We start from the raw sequence: 14,720 nt of genomic DNA, 5'->3' as shown, positions 1-14,720 counted from the left end.
GAACGGTTTAACTTTTGCAATTTTCCGCTCCATTCTAGACGCCTGCATGGCAAATCGATGAATAGCACACCCTCGCAGGTGGAATGTTTATGCTTGAATAGTTTTGGCGTGTTTCAAGGACGGATAAACTATATATTTCCGATTTATTATTAACGGTTTCTAATAAACAGGTTGCGAGGCTGTCAGAGTCACTCATTTGTTTCTGAATTTCGAATTCTGATTTTCGAAGAAGCTCACACAAACTCTGGTGGTTAAATGTGTGTTGCAAAGAAAGGCTTGTTTATTGTTTCGACGTTTAGCTCGAACTGATTAGAAACCTAAGTCTTTCGGAGTAGTTTGGGGTGTTTTTGCGAGTGATGGCTTAGAATAGACTTTCGGTTCAACATCACCCAGCGGGAAAATAATTGAAATGGGTTCCGGCCAACAACGGATTACGACGACTTCCGGGAGAGCACATTATTGAAATATGAATAACTTTAGCGGAAGCTTCCAAGTTTTAATTACATAATTTAAAGTTCCGAGCTATATGGGCCGGATGATGAATTCTCTTTCACATCAGGTTTAATAAAAGGGATCCCAAATTTTGGGCAACGGCAAAATCATCTAACTTGAACCAGTACTTAAGTATTTCGAGCGATTCGTGCCTGCACAAGCAGAACTGCTAAATAAAATTAAATGGTCCAAAATTGGTTGGTTCAATTAAGGAGATATCAATTTCCGATGTCCTCAAATGAAAGCGGATAAAATTGAGAGCCCTAAATTGACAGATTATCTTCAGGCCATTTCACAGTAGGTAATTATAAAGTGTTGTGCGAGCTTAATTTAGTGGATATTGTTTCGAATTGAACAATGGAACATATCTGCTTTGAAAATAGAGGGAGAGAGCTCCAAAAAAGTCCTCTGTCATATATTTTTCTGAGCGAAAAGTGGAATTGGCAAGGGCATTGAAAATAGTGAAAACAAGCTACGTGCTCGATGATCTGCTTTAGACAGCTTAACTCGAGAAGAAAAGAATCACTGCTGGGGGCATGAAAATAACGAATAGCAAATTATGCTGGCATCCAGCATCCACAAATCAATGATAGGGAAGAAAAAATGTCGTTACTCCGGACGTCCATTATTTTTGGAACAGCTAAGGACTAGGACAAGTCGTGGGAAAAACTGTTTAGTCAGTTCTAGTATCATCAAGCTTTAAGTAGAGGCAGCCAGAAAAGGCAATCGAGAACGCTTTCTACATCTTAAAAATAAGATGATGTCCATTTTGTAATCAAACAGTTCTCAGAATCGAAAACTTTTACGCTAGGGATCAAAAAGAAAACGGCAAAAAGGGTTTGTTGCAGGATGTTTAAAAATTAGCATGAATAACTTAAAGGAAGGTCTCGGACAGTCTCTCGCTTCTTTCGAATTCATCGAGTGTTGCAAATGTCCCTCGAAAAAGGCAATGGCATGATATCATTTCGCTTGATGGTTCTCTTTATTAGTAACTTGTCGATGATTGGTTTGGCAGAAAAAGTTTTTTCTCCAAATGAGTTGCTCAATTAGTTTGAAAAAAATCGCCCAAATATAATCAACTTTTTGTTTTTCTTTCAAATTGGTAATAAGATCAACTTTTAAACTTTTAAATTTCTTCCTTGGAATTTCTTTTTCAACCATATGAAAAGGCTGTAAACCATATTAAATGTCAACTTAAATCCTCAGTAAACTTAAATTTAGGATTTGAACTCAATTAGAAGTTTTTTGATGATCTATAGTATTTTTTCTTTTATTTTTTTTCATCATATTTACTTGTGAATATGAAATAAGGGTAAGTGAAGATTGCCAGAATTTTATCTAAAAACCGGGCAAAACCAAGCATATGATTTCAATATTTCGACTAAAATCAGGGAAATATCCGGGAAAATTTGATCAAATCATCAACACAAATCAAAAAAGAAAAACTTTGAATTTTTTTTCATCGGTTGTTTTCAAATCGTATCGTACTTTTCATTATTATTTTTATAAATTTGCTAAAAAAAAATCGATTTGGACGCATAAATGAAAAATGCTACAACACAATTTGTTTGTTTTTTGTTTGTTTTTTTTTTTGGCAAATGATTAGGGCAACCGAGTCGGGCCGGACTTTTGCCAAATTTTGCTTTAAATATCCGTGCAAATTCGGATAAAACCAGGCGATCTGGCAACCTGTGTATTTTTGTTTGTGTTATGAATTTTTAGATTTTAAGTTACTAGACTTAACTTAAACTTAAAGGCTTAAATTTTTCTTTTGTCTAAGTTTCAAACTCCTTTCATGACTGGATTTGAATTAATCATTTTTACCTTTGCTTTCGATAAGTTAGTATGTAACTTGGTTCTGTGCGTCTGCTTACTCAACTTCCTTCATTTGCCTATGGCGAATTGTTCAGCTTTAGTCGTCAGCTCGAAAATCAAAAATTCCAAACGAAACAAGCTCTGACTTTAATAAAAATAAAAAACTAAGGTTATTAAATTAGATCTACTCACTTTTAAAAACATAAAATTAGGAAAACCTTAGAACAAAGTGTTCTGTATTTTGGTCATCGTGTATTTTTGGTATCCAAAAAAGCATGCTTCAAACGTTCTTATTACAAAATCTTGTTGAAAAATAATCGTTCAAAATATAAAAAATAAACAAATCAGATTACAAATTCACAGTGTTCGGCATCGCTTTCTTTTTACCAACAATAAGGTCGAATCCAGTATCAAATTATTTTTTGTCAATCCCTTCTACTTCAATTTTACCGTAAATCCCGATAAGTTTTTTAGGGAAATTCTATAAGATTAATCGAATATTTAAGCAATTACTAGAAGAAAATTCCAAATTGTTGAAGGTGGGAGTTACATATCGTATTTTGTTTTATTGATTTTTTTTAATGGTAACTTTTCACTCGTTTTATCGATTTTGTGAAGGGTAGATAGAATAATTTTTGTTGCATACAATCTTTTGGGCATTTTATTTATTTTTTTAAAGTAAATTACATCTTACGGGAATACTATAGGGGTACAAATTGAAATTCGCGAACGGATCTCGCGTCACGAAAACTTTGCAATTAAAGGACATTTTTCCAAAGAATAGTTCAGATCGTTTGTGTGTTGGTACATCAATACTAATAAAACACAAATAAAAATTAGTCCGCAAAATACCCGAACGAAAAAACACCGACAGTCGATCCAAACTGCACCAGATCCGAAGTTATAAGAGGGCAACTATTACGCCGTTCCAGTTTCATAAAGTTATTGGCATTCTCACCGGTGGTCGAATGGAGCGACCAAAAATTTTGTGTGCGCTGCTGTTTGCTTCCCTAGAGTAGTTGGTGTTCCTACACTGCCGGCCAAAAGTTTGGAATTGATTTTTGGTTGCCATATCTCACAAAAATTAAAACACATTGCATATCTTTTCTTCGTATTTTTTTTTCAAAAATTATATATTAAGCCCAACAGATTCGCAAGAACTCGTAAGATGACAGCGCTTAAGTTGAAAAATTTTTCAGGAACTTTTTAACCCTTGGTAAAAATGATCGAGAAATAATCAATCTTTACTTGAAGTTTTCATGACGCAGAAAAAAATAAACAAAATATCCAACAAATCAACTTTATAGACATGCGTTGATTGATATCTGGGATAAAGATTATATAAAGTTGCAAATTTTTGAAGACTGATCCCAAACTTTTGGCCGATACACCATACTTCGGGGTGATCCTAAACATTTGATCGATAACTTACACTGATGCTAACTCATCGCATTTACATTAACTCTAAAAAGTTTGTGATATTTGCATTTTTTTATGTGATTAGATTCTAGGAAATGTTCTTTATAAAAGGGCATAACATTTCTTTTACTTTTCTTTGGCATTTCGGCGAGTTATGAAAATTGAAGGTAGAATGTTTAGACAGAATATGTAAATATTATAGGTGGAAACATCAAAGCTAGAGCGCTTTGGTTAGAAGAAATTGAATAGTTGGTGAAAATGTGAGCAGGGCTTTTGTTTTGTAAACAGCTTTTGAACTACTTGCGTGATTCTTTGACCCTCGCCGTTTCAATGTTGATAGGAAGCGATGAAGAAACCCATCGCATTCCTACCCACATTGAAACACGGACGGGTCGAACACATGAGATAGTGCCGGACCGGGCAAAAAATCACCCAAGCAGTGCTCACATGTGCTGTTCTATTGCTGAGCCAATTCTATCGATGCGTGCTACTTTTTTAGGTACATCGGATGGTTGTTACTTTTTTGTTTCGCATATTTTCCATCCGATACCTTACTTTTTTGCCAAATGCATCGAGAATCACGCAAATAATTCAAAAGCTGTTCACAAAACAAAAGCCCTGCTCACATTTTCACCAACTATTCAATTTCTTCTACCCAAAGCGCTCTAGCTTTGATCTTTCCACCTATAATACTTTCATGTTCTGTCTAAACATTCTACCTTGAATTTTCATAACTCGCCGAAATGCCAAAAATTAAATAAGAGTATATCCCAGCGGCTGACACGACTGAGAGTTGCACGTGTCCAACGGCGCGAGGAGAAGGTCGGGTGTCGATACGACGTCCGCCGGTTGGAGAATCCAGAGGTGAAAAGGGCATACGTTGAACAGCTAGAATCCCGAGCCTCGGAGCTGCCGACAGACGGAACAGTCGAAGAACAGTGGTGTGGAATCAAGAATGCCTTTATCACGACGAGCCATGGTACTCTCGGTAAAGTTTGTGGAAGAAGGAGTGAATGGATGACGGATGAAACTTGGAGGATGGTCGATGATCGGAGAAAGGCGAAAGTCGGAATTGAGCAGGCATGTACCGGGTCAGCCAAAGCAGCCGCCCGCTTACGATATGCGGAGCTGGAAAAGGCAGTTAAACGAGCTTGTAGACGAGACAAGAGAGCCTGGACAAACTCCCTAGCCGAAGAGGGAGAAAGAGCCGCCGCCAATGGAGATATCCGATTACTTTATGACATTTCTCGCCGCCTCACTGGTGCAAGGACTAATGCAAGAATGCCGCTAAAAGACCGAGCAGGTCAGTTATTGACCGATCGAACAGATCAGCTCAAACGATGGACTGAGCACTTCGAACAACTCTTCCGAGTCACGAATAGCGATGGCCAACAGAATCTGCAGCTCGAAGCGCCAACAGTAAGTCGCATAAATGGCGTCAACTCGGAAGCGCCTTCGCTGGCTGAAATAGAAGCGGCAATCAAAAACATGAAATCCAACAAAGCACCTGGGATCGATTGCATCCCTGCTGAAATGCTGAAAGCCGACCCTGCCCTATCAGCACAAATGTTGCACCGTCTTTTCGCTGACATCTGGGATACTGCAACATTCCCGGCCGACTGGATGCAGGGTATCCTCGTAAAGGTCCCGAAGAAAGGAGACCTGACAGAGTGCGGTAACTGGCGAGGCATAACGTTGATCTGTACAACCCTCAAAGTACTCTGCAAAGTGATTCTGAACAGGATCCAGGAGAAAATAGACGCTACACTCCGACGGCAACAAGCTGGATTCCGATCCGGACGATCATGTGTGGACCACATCACAACGCTACGAATCATACTGGAACAAATCAACGAATTTCAGGACTCTCTTCTGCTGGTGTTCGTTGATTTCGAAAAAGCATTCGACCGACTTAACCATGAAAACATCTGGGCGGCTCTAAGGCGACGAGGGGTCCCAGAGAAACTAGTCCATCTCATCGAAGCACAGTATGAGGCATTTTCGTGCAAGGTCTTGCACGACGGTGTCTTGTCCGAACCAATCCCGGTAACTGCTGGAGTGAGACAAGGATGTATTCTATCACCGCTACTTTTTCTTATCGTAATGGATGAGATTCTGATTGGATCGATTGACTGTGCACCGAACCGAGGATTGCCGTGGAATCCTTCAACAATGGAGCAACTGAACGACCTTGACCTGGCTGACGATATTGTTTTGCTCGCCCAAACACAACCAGATATGCAGAGCAAACTCGACGACCTCACCGAAAGTTCCAAGGCAGCAGGTCTCAAAGTCAATGTCGGAAAGACCAAGTCGATGGAGATCAACACAGGAAATCCCTCCAGTTTCATGGTAGCTGGGCAACAAGTTGAGAAAGTGGAGTGCTTCCAGTATCTTGGTAGCCAGATTACGCCTGATGGTGGTACCAGAAAAGACATCGAAACACGGATCAGAAAGGCCCGATTTGCGTTTGCGACTCTCCGAAACATCTGGCGGTCACGCCAGATCTCTCTACGAACAAAAATCCGAATCTTCAACTCAAACGTCAAATCCGTATTGCTGTACGGGTGCGAAACTTGGTGCACATATGCGGTAACGACGCGAAAACTGCAAGTATTTGTAAATCGCTGCCTGCGGAATATCATCCGCGCTTGGTGGCCTGGCAACTGGATCTCGAATGAGGAACTACATCGCCGGTGTCATCAAAAGGCGCTGGAAATCGAGATTCGGGAACGTAAGTGGAGATGGATTGGGCACACGCTGCGAAGAGATGAAAACGAGATTTGCAGAGAGGCGCTAGATTGGAATCCAGAAGGTCATCGAAGAAGAGGCAGACCCAGAAATTCGTGGCGGCGAAGCCTAGCCGCTGAAATCCGAACTGTCGACGAGAATCTTGACTGGGACCAGGTGAAGACGCTGGCTCCGGATCGTCAACAGTGGAGGTCTTTTACCACGGCCCTATGCACCGGAGGATCGGCGCGGGATCATTAAGTAAGTAAGTATATCCCAGCGGCGATTAAAATAAGATAACACTAATTTGTTTTGATAAGTAAGTTTTCATGTTTAAAAAGGGGTGATCCCAAACTTTTGGCCGGCAGTGTACTTTAAATTGATCCGGAAGAAAAACCAATGGATCAAAGCAAACTTTTTTTCGTCGATTCTTGCTCGTGTGCTCCACCCATTTTCATTTTTATGCTTTGAACTTTGAGGCTGGGTCATTCGGCCGAAAGTCATAAGGCCGAAAGCCATTCGGTCATCAGGCCGAATGGTCATCTGGCCGAATGGATGCAAGGCCGGATTCGACCATTCGGCTTTGCGACCACGGCCTATCGTCCATTCGGCTTTACGACCATTCAGTCTAATAACCATTCGGCCTTGTGACCATTCGGCCTTATGAACATTCGGCCTATCGTCCATCTGACCTAAGAGCCATTCGGCCTAGCATGCAGACAAGTTTAAAAAAATTCTTTTGACCTAGCAACCATTCATGACGATCATTCAGCCTTATGACCATTCGGCCTTACGACCTTTCGGCCTAGCATCCATTCGCCCTTACGACCATTCAGCCTAGTTACCATTAGGCCTAGCGACCTTTCGGCCTAGAATCCATTCGGCCTTACGAACATTCGGCCTTACGACCTTTCGGCTTACGACCATTCGGCCTTGCGACCATTCGGCCTTACGACCATTCGGCCTAGTGACAATTCGGCTTAGTGACCATTCGGCCTTACGACCATTCGGCCTCATGACCAGTCGGCCTAATGGCCATTCAGCCTGATGTCCATTCGGCTTAAAGTCTGCTTCATTTAATATTGGAACAAATTCTTTTGCTCATTGTGGCGCTCTTAGTGGACGGATTTGGAAACTTTTTTCACCCACGTGTCGGGAAATTCATTACCTTTCACCATGTATTTATGTCATAACACCAAACGATAGCATTTTGTAAACAACCGCCATGGAAGCCGAACGGAGAGATCAAATTGTGCACAGTTTTCTTGAAAATCCATTGTTGTCGGCATCGAAGCTAGCTAAACAGCTGAAAATGCCCAGAAATACCGTATGGCGTGTTATCAAGCAGTACAAGGAAACATTGACGACGGCTCGGAAGCCGCATTCGAAGCGTCGGAGTGAAACTGTCGACCGGAAACTGCGTGGGAAAGTCATCAAGGCCGTCAAGAGGAATCCCAATCTTTCAGACCGCGATTTGGCCAATAAGTTCCAGGCCGCTCACAGTACGGTGCGACGAATTCGTCTCCGGGAAGGAATAAGGTCATTCCGAGCCAGCAAACAGCCAAATCGGACGCTGAAGCAGAACAATGTGGCCAGAATCCGTGCTCGAAAGCTGTACGACCAAGTGCTGACCAAGTTCGACCGATGTAAAGTCTGCTTCATTTAATATTGGAACACAAACAATTGCGTGTAGTTCAGTCATTTATTAACGAATTCATAATTTGTTTTTCATACAAATGTAGCATTTTCTTTACTCTTTCATAAAAAAAAATTAAAAAAATTATTCATTGCTGTTTCGAAGAAATTCTCGTACTCGTACTCGTAAGAAAACTGTGCACAATTTGATCTCTCCGTTCGGCTTCCATGGCGGTTGTTTACAAAATGCTATCGTTTGGTGTTATGACATAAATACATGGTGAAAGGTAATGAATTTCCCGACACGTGGGTGAAAAAAGTTTCCAAATCCGTCCACTAGGAGCGCCACAATGAGCAAAAGAATTTGTTCCAATATTAAATGAAGCAGACTTTAATGACCATTCGGCCTAACATCTACTCGGCCAAATAACCTTCGGCCTAATGTCCTATTCGGCCTATTGTCCTATTCGGCCGAACATCCGTCGGGGTTTTAACCTATTCGGCCTAGCGACCTTTGGTCTATAGGCCTTCGGCCGAATGTCCGGCCCCCTTGAACTTTACCTTCATTTTGCGTGCGTTTTTTTTTACTAAACCATGCAAGTTCAACTAGGGCTTGGCTTGCTTAGGAAGTCGACGCTTGAACAGGTGCTTATTTGGTTTACATGTTTATTGTTTATTGTTTATTAGAATAAAATCAACGGATCATATGTAGATCCTAATGATAACTTAATAGTAGATATTTACAATACAAGATAAAAATTAAAACAGGTCTATACAGTTCTTGAAACAGTTAAAATTTTTGTCCGGAACACGTTCCTCGAAACATCGAAGTCGAAATGCTCAGAAAAGCGATTGACCGTTTTCAATATGCCGATAAATGCGCTGTTCGCTCCGTAGTTGTTGAGACGAATAGGTACATAGAGCTGCAACAGCTGGTTTCTCAATCCTCGGGGACGCACGCTGAGAGGAATGGCCTCCAGCAAAACGGGACAGTCGACTCTGGACGTTAAGAGATCAGCAACAACTAGAGCGCGCGTAGCGTTTCTGCGAGCTTGAAGCGTGTCTAGGTTTATGAGGCGGCAGCGATTCTCATAACTTGGTAAACGGAACGGGTCTTGCCAGTTCAGATGACGTAGGGCATACCGCATGAAGCGACGCTGGATAGCCTCGATTCGTTCAGCCCCATTCTGGTAGAAAGGGCACCAAACAGCTGAACCATACTCGAGGATGGAACGAACTATACAGCAGTAAAGACTCTTCAGGCAGTACACGTCTTTGAAGGCTTTGACCATGCGAAATAAGAATCCGAGGTTTCTGGATGCTTTGTCGACGATGTAGTTTGTGTGAGTCTTTAACTCCAGCCGTTGATCGAGAATAACGCCAAGATCGTTGATGTGGTCCACCCGAGAAATGATTCCGTCTCCGAGAGCGTACTCCGCATAATAAGGGTTTCGCTTACGAGAAAATGATACGACGGAGCATTTACTGCGATTCAGGGGCAGGCAATTCAGGTCACACCATTGAGCAAACACATTGAACTGCTGCTGCAGGAAAATGAGGTTCTCTTGGCCGTTTATGGTGTGAAAGAGTTTCAGGTCGTCGGCATATGCAAGTTTTTTTGCAGTCAAGGAGCGAGAGTACGTCATTAAAATATATCACGAAAATTAGTGGTCCTAAATGACAGCCTTGAGGCACGCCGGAGCAGGCAAGAAAATGATTTGAGAAGGAGTCACCAATACGAACGGATAACTTTCGACCTGTTAAGTAACTATGGAACCAGTGCAAAAGGGATCCACAGAAACCCAGACTTTCCAGCTTTGCGATAGCGATATCGTGGTTCACCTTGTCGAATGCAGCAGAAAGGTCAGTATATATCAGTGATTGAATTTTGCTGAGCATGAGTTGATCAACCATCTCTCGCTCAACACTTTACTCGGAAGCAAACGTTGCTTTGAGGCAGCGAAAACGACAAAACCGATGATGTATACGCCCTCAAAATGGCCCGCCTTCATGAAGCAATATACCTACATTCGAGGCAGCCAATCCAAAAAACCAAACGAATGGCTCTCACTCATCTCCTGTTACTACAACCTTGAGGGAACCGAATTCAAAAGGCAGAGCAAACCCGAGTCTCCTCGTTTGTGCCTGGATCGAATGCGTGAGGTTTTTCTGCTATTGCTATTATTGCACAGCAACCGCACGCCGGCAGCTAGTTTTTTCGTTTCTTTTTCCTCCCCTCTCTTTGCACCGTTGCGGGCCTGTGCAATGCAATAAGTTCGGTTGTTTTTGTTGTTGCCTCAACCTTTGCGGCGAGGTTGAAGATGTTCTCCTCAACGACAGCTATCGGCTGGAGTTATTCATATTCAACAACGTAAATGAGTATGCGTGCTTCGTCTTTTTCATGCATCATGTAGCAACCGAACGTTGAGAGAGTTCGTTCGAGGCAGCAAACGAATAGTTTCTCTCAGAGCAGATCCTCCTCATGGGGGGAGGTTTGAATGAATGTATATGTATCGCCTCCTGTATAGCTATGCGAAGCCTCAAAGCGTGTATTTTGAATGCCTCTGATGAGAAAATTGGTGAGGATTTCAATCACTGGTATATATGGCATCAGTTTGGGTTTTCATAGCAAAGCTGTCTTGCACAAAAGATGTGAAGGTGAGTAAGTTGGTAGTCGTGGATCGTTTAGGCATGAATCCGTGTTGATCATTGGAATGTAAAGTTGGTGCTTGAAGAACGAATTAATGGGATCTAGGATAACCAATTCAAACAATTTGGCCATCGCGCATAGAGCTGAAATTCCGCGGTAGTTGTTAACGTTTCTCTTGTCACCCTTCTTGTGAACAGGAAACATGTAGGCTTCCTTCCATAGTGAGGGAAAGATTCCAACATCCAGCGATGATTGGAAAATATTCCGAATGGGAAACAGCAGAAGTGGCATAAAACGCTTCAAAAAAGTAGCAGGTATACCATCCGGGCCCAAAGATGTAGAGTTTTTCAGCTTAACTGTCGCTTTCGATATGGATGCATCGTCGATTGTGATACCGTTAAACGAAGAGGGTGTAGGCAATATATTTCTCACAGCTCTAGCCAGTTGCTCAGGAGAAATGGATCCAGTTGTAAAGATGCTAGAGAACTTCTCGGCAAATAGATCACAAATTTCGGGATCAGAGTTCACTGTGTCGCTGTTCTGGAACATGTGAGACGGAAGCCCTGATTCTCTCCGCTGATTTTTCACGTGCTTCCAAAAAGATTTCGGACTGCTCTTGAAATTCTGTTGTAACCGATTAATATAATTCTGGTAGCAACGCTTAATGGCTTTCTTATAGGCAGAATTCAATTTGCGATATTTGTCCTTAGTGAAGAGGGACTTGTATTTGTTGTAGTTGAGTAGTGCGCGCTGCTTAGCCGTCTTAAGTCTCCGAAGACTTCCAGTAACCCAGGGGGTCCGTAGATTGGTAGCCGTGCTACGTTTCGGCACATGGTGATCGATGATATAGTTCAGGATGTTCGCAATCGTCTCGGCAGCTGCATTGGGATTAGAAAAATCGAGCTCAGCCTCCCAATCAATGGATTGCAGGACGAGGGATGTGGCTTCGAAGTCAACGTTCTTAAAATCGTGATAGAAAGACGCATTTTTCTCTTCTGAGCCAAGTATTTTAGTGATATCGAGTGAAATCACTAAGGCTGGATGATGCGGGACAGTTTTAACCAGAGGAGCAGGAGCAAATTCGATCGTCGGATTCTTGATCCCTTCGTTCACGAAGCAGAGATCAAGCATACGGCCGTTTTCGTTTTCAATTTTGTTGATCTGTCGAAGAGTCGCGGTGCTCAAGGAGTCAAGGAAGATATTAGAGGATGCTGAAAATGAAGAACGAGCAGGATCCGGAAATGAAAAGCCGCTTGGGGAGGAGCACCATTTCAAACCAGGTAGATTGAAGTCGCCGATGATGAGTATGTCGTCTGCCGGAGAGCAAATCGAGCTTACTTTAGAGAGGCAGAGCGAGAAAGATTCAGCTAAAGCCAAGTCTCCGGAACGGTCAGGGGGCACGTACACTACGCACAAATAATGTTTCCGATCTCCGAAATCAATGCGAATCCAAACAAGTTCTAAATTGGCCAAGGAATCGTCTTCAATTGGCTTAGCTGGAAACGTGGATTTCACGGCGAGTAACACTCCACCACCAGTAGACTTTTTGCTGTTACGAGGACTACGGTCGCAACGGAACACTGCGTAATCTGGGCCAATAATCTGACTAGAGAGGGTCCGGTCGTTGAGCCAGGTTTCGGTGAAGGCAATGACGTCGTAGCAAGAACATGAAGTGGCCAACAAGTAGTCAATCAAACAACTATTAACACCACCGACGTTCTGATAGAAAATGTTGAAGGGTTCGGACGATTCGAACGTAGCGCGTAGCGCGGAAAGGTAAATTCCATCACGCGGGGAAAAACTCTTAGTGATATCATACTTGCCAGAAAGCGCTGGCATGTTGCAGTGTTATGGGGTTAGGTTGGCAAGAAACGACACTCGCGACAACAAGGAAAAAAAAGAGTTCAAATTATTCCAATATGACTAATTCGTAATAAATAATTTATTAAATTTTTATAAAAGAAAACCTTGTGGTTGTGTCTGATATACAACCTCTTAAACTTATTTTACTTTATTATTTAGCATAATTCCTTATTAAACACCCTCCCGAGTGTCATAAGCAGGATTTTCCGGACTAAAGTTAACCGATTATGTTTAATGTCATATTGTTTAGAATTACAGAACATATTGTTTTATTTATTTATTTAAATTATAAGCAGTTGGATTAATCAATAGACTATAGTAAAATTGATGAAGCCAGTAATTTAACTGATGTTTTACGTTAAAAATACTTCGACACGTTACTCCGGAGAATAAAAAAAAAAACTTTCAACAGCAACACGAAAACGTTAATTATTTCTAGCATAAATTATCCCGGAACAAACACCAAATTCTAGTTTTGTCAACAGAAACGCCACCACCGCTCCCACTTCCACCTTCTATTTTTTCGAAAATTCCGAATGGGGGGATAAATATAGTTTAAGGTAGGTAATTTATAATTCGAAAATTCAAAAAAATAAAAGAGCAAAGGTCAAAATGTAGAAGATGAGAGTTGTATCACCTAAAGTATTCGAGATATCTTTCGAATTTTCGATCTAAATATAATATTTTTTTGATTTTGTGCAATGTAGGTTGTAAATAATTTATTGCAAGCTTTTTATTTTAATATTTTCTAGTTTCTTGAAAACTTGAATTATTTTTTACTATCCTCCCTCCCTCGTGATGTTTCAATTCCAAGTGATAAAAGAACGGATTTCAAATTCGTTCCAGTCTTATTGTTGTATCTCAATTTTTTGTCACAAAAAAATTACAATATTTATAGTCTTAACACCTTGGAATACATATTATTCATTGTTATTTTTCCATTTGGGGGACATTTTAAAATGATAAAAAAAGATCTTCAGGTGGTTAAATTTTTTAAACAATGTTCAATAACAAGTTATACTAAGTTCAATTAATAAGTTTTTTAATCTTTTTTGAGATAACAGCTTTGTTGTTTTATTTTGTTTTACACATTTTTCCAGAACATTTGATCTGTGTAAGACTTTCTAGTTTCGAGACATACCTAAGAAACCAAGTCATCCTAGGGATCAAGTATCCTCTTTCTCTCCTATGTTCTCAAGAAAAATTATCTACTATGGTTATACCCAGGAGAGTTTGAAACGTTACGTTTGTATGTGTGACCAACATCTATTTTCTTAGTGTTAGTGAATCTCGTTTTTAAGATTTTTTGTTATATGAGATTTAAGCTAAGCTAAGCTCAAATCTGAGAAAAAAAGCTTAAATCTAACAGATATTTTAAACACGGCTTTTATAACATTGCATGCGGGTGCTTATACCTCTAATTACAATTTTCCCTCGGAAATTTAAAGGTTGAAAAAAATATCCGGTACAACTGTGTATGATTTTTACTCATGGGCTCAAGCTCACTGACATCGGCTCTGGAAGCGATTGACTTGCCCTACAAGCTTTTTTCTGTTGTATACCTACTTTTTTTAATATGAAGATTTCATGGGACTTCGTGAAGTATAAAATAATTTTTTTCTAAGGTTTTATTAATGACAACACCATCCTTATTGCATTCGTTTCTTATGGAGATAAAAATATGATATCCAAAATAGATACGGATTGTAAACTTCTTCCTGGTGCTGTTCACATATTTATGAGAAGATTGGTGATAGATTTTCTCATCTCTCTGCCAAGAAAATTGTATAACAAATTCATATACTACCTATTCTCTTTTGCCAATTTTCAAACACGGTTTTTAAATTTAATATTGAAAATGGGACCTTCAACTAAATGCCAAATACAGGAACCGTTGCATATATTTATTGATCTTATTTTATGAAAAATTGCCAATCTCGCCAAAGTATCACTACCAACTATTGAGTTTATTTCTTATGTTTTAGTATTTTGTAAATATTATTCACATTAGCAATAACATTCATCAACAACTCTTCCGGTTGACTAAATTAATCGCTCATTGACAGCATTGATTTTCGCAGGATCAATGCGTGCTCGTGGTGCAGTTACATTAGAT

At 40.6% G+C, this 14,720-nt stretch overlaps 2 protein-coding genes across 3 annotated transcripts in view; one reads left to right on the top strand and one right to left on the bottom strand.

Moving 5' to 3' along the window:
• Nucleotides 1-12,580, bottom strand: part of LOC129752570 (uncharacterized) — a 48,402-nt gene extending 35,822 nt beyond the window's left edge. The window contains exon 1 of the mRNA XM_055748343.1: nucleotides 11,062-12,580. Within this exon, the coding sequence (XP_055604318.1) occupies nucleotides 11,062-12,580 (1,519 nt within the window). The remainder of the gene's footprint in view (nucleotides 1-11,061) is intronic.
• Nucleotides 1-14,720, top strand: part of LOC129750874 (G-protein coupled receptor dmsr-1) — a 477,126-nt gene that overhangs the window by 78,373 nt on the left and 384,033 nt on the right. The window lies entirely within an intron of this gene.

This window comes from Uranotaenia lowii, chromosome 3, assembly GCF_029784155.1.
Source record: "Uranotaenia lowii strain MFRU-FL chromosome 3, ASM2978415v1, whole genome shotgun sequence".
NCBI classification, from domain to species: domain Eukaryota; kingdom Metazoa; phylum Arthropoda; class Insecta; order Diptera; family Culicidae; genus Uranotaenia; species Uranotaenia lowii.
The sequence above is the reverse complement of the archived record's forward strand: the minus strand, read 5'-3'. Positions and strand labels throughout refer to the sequence as shown.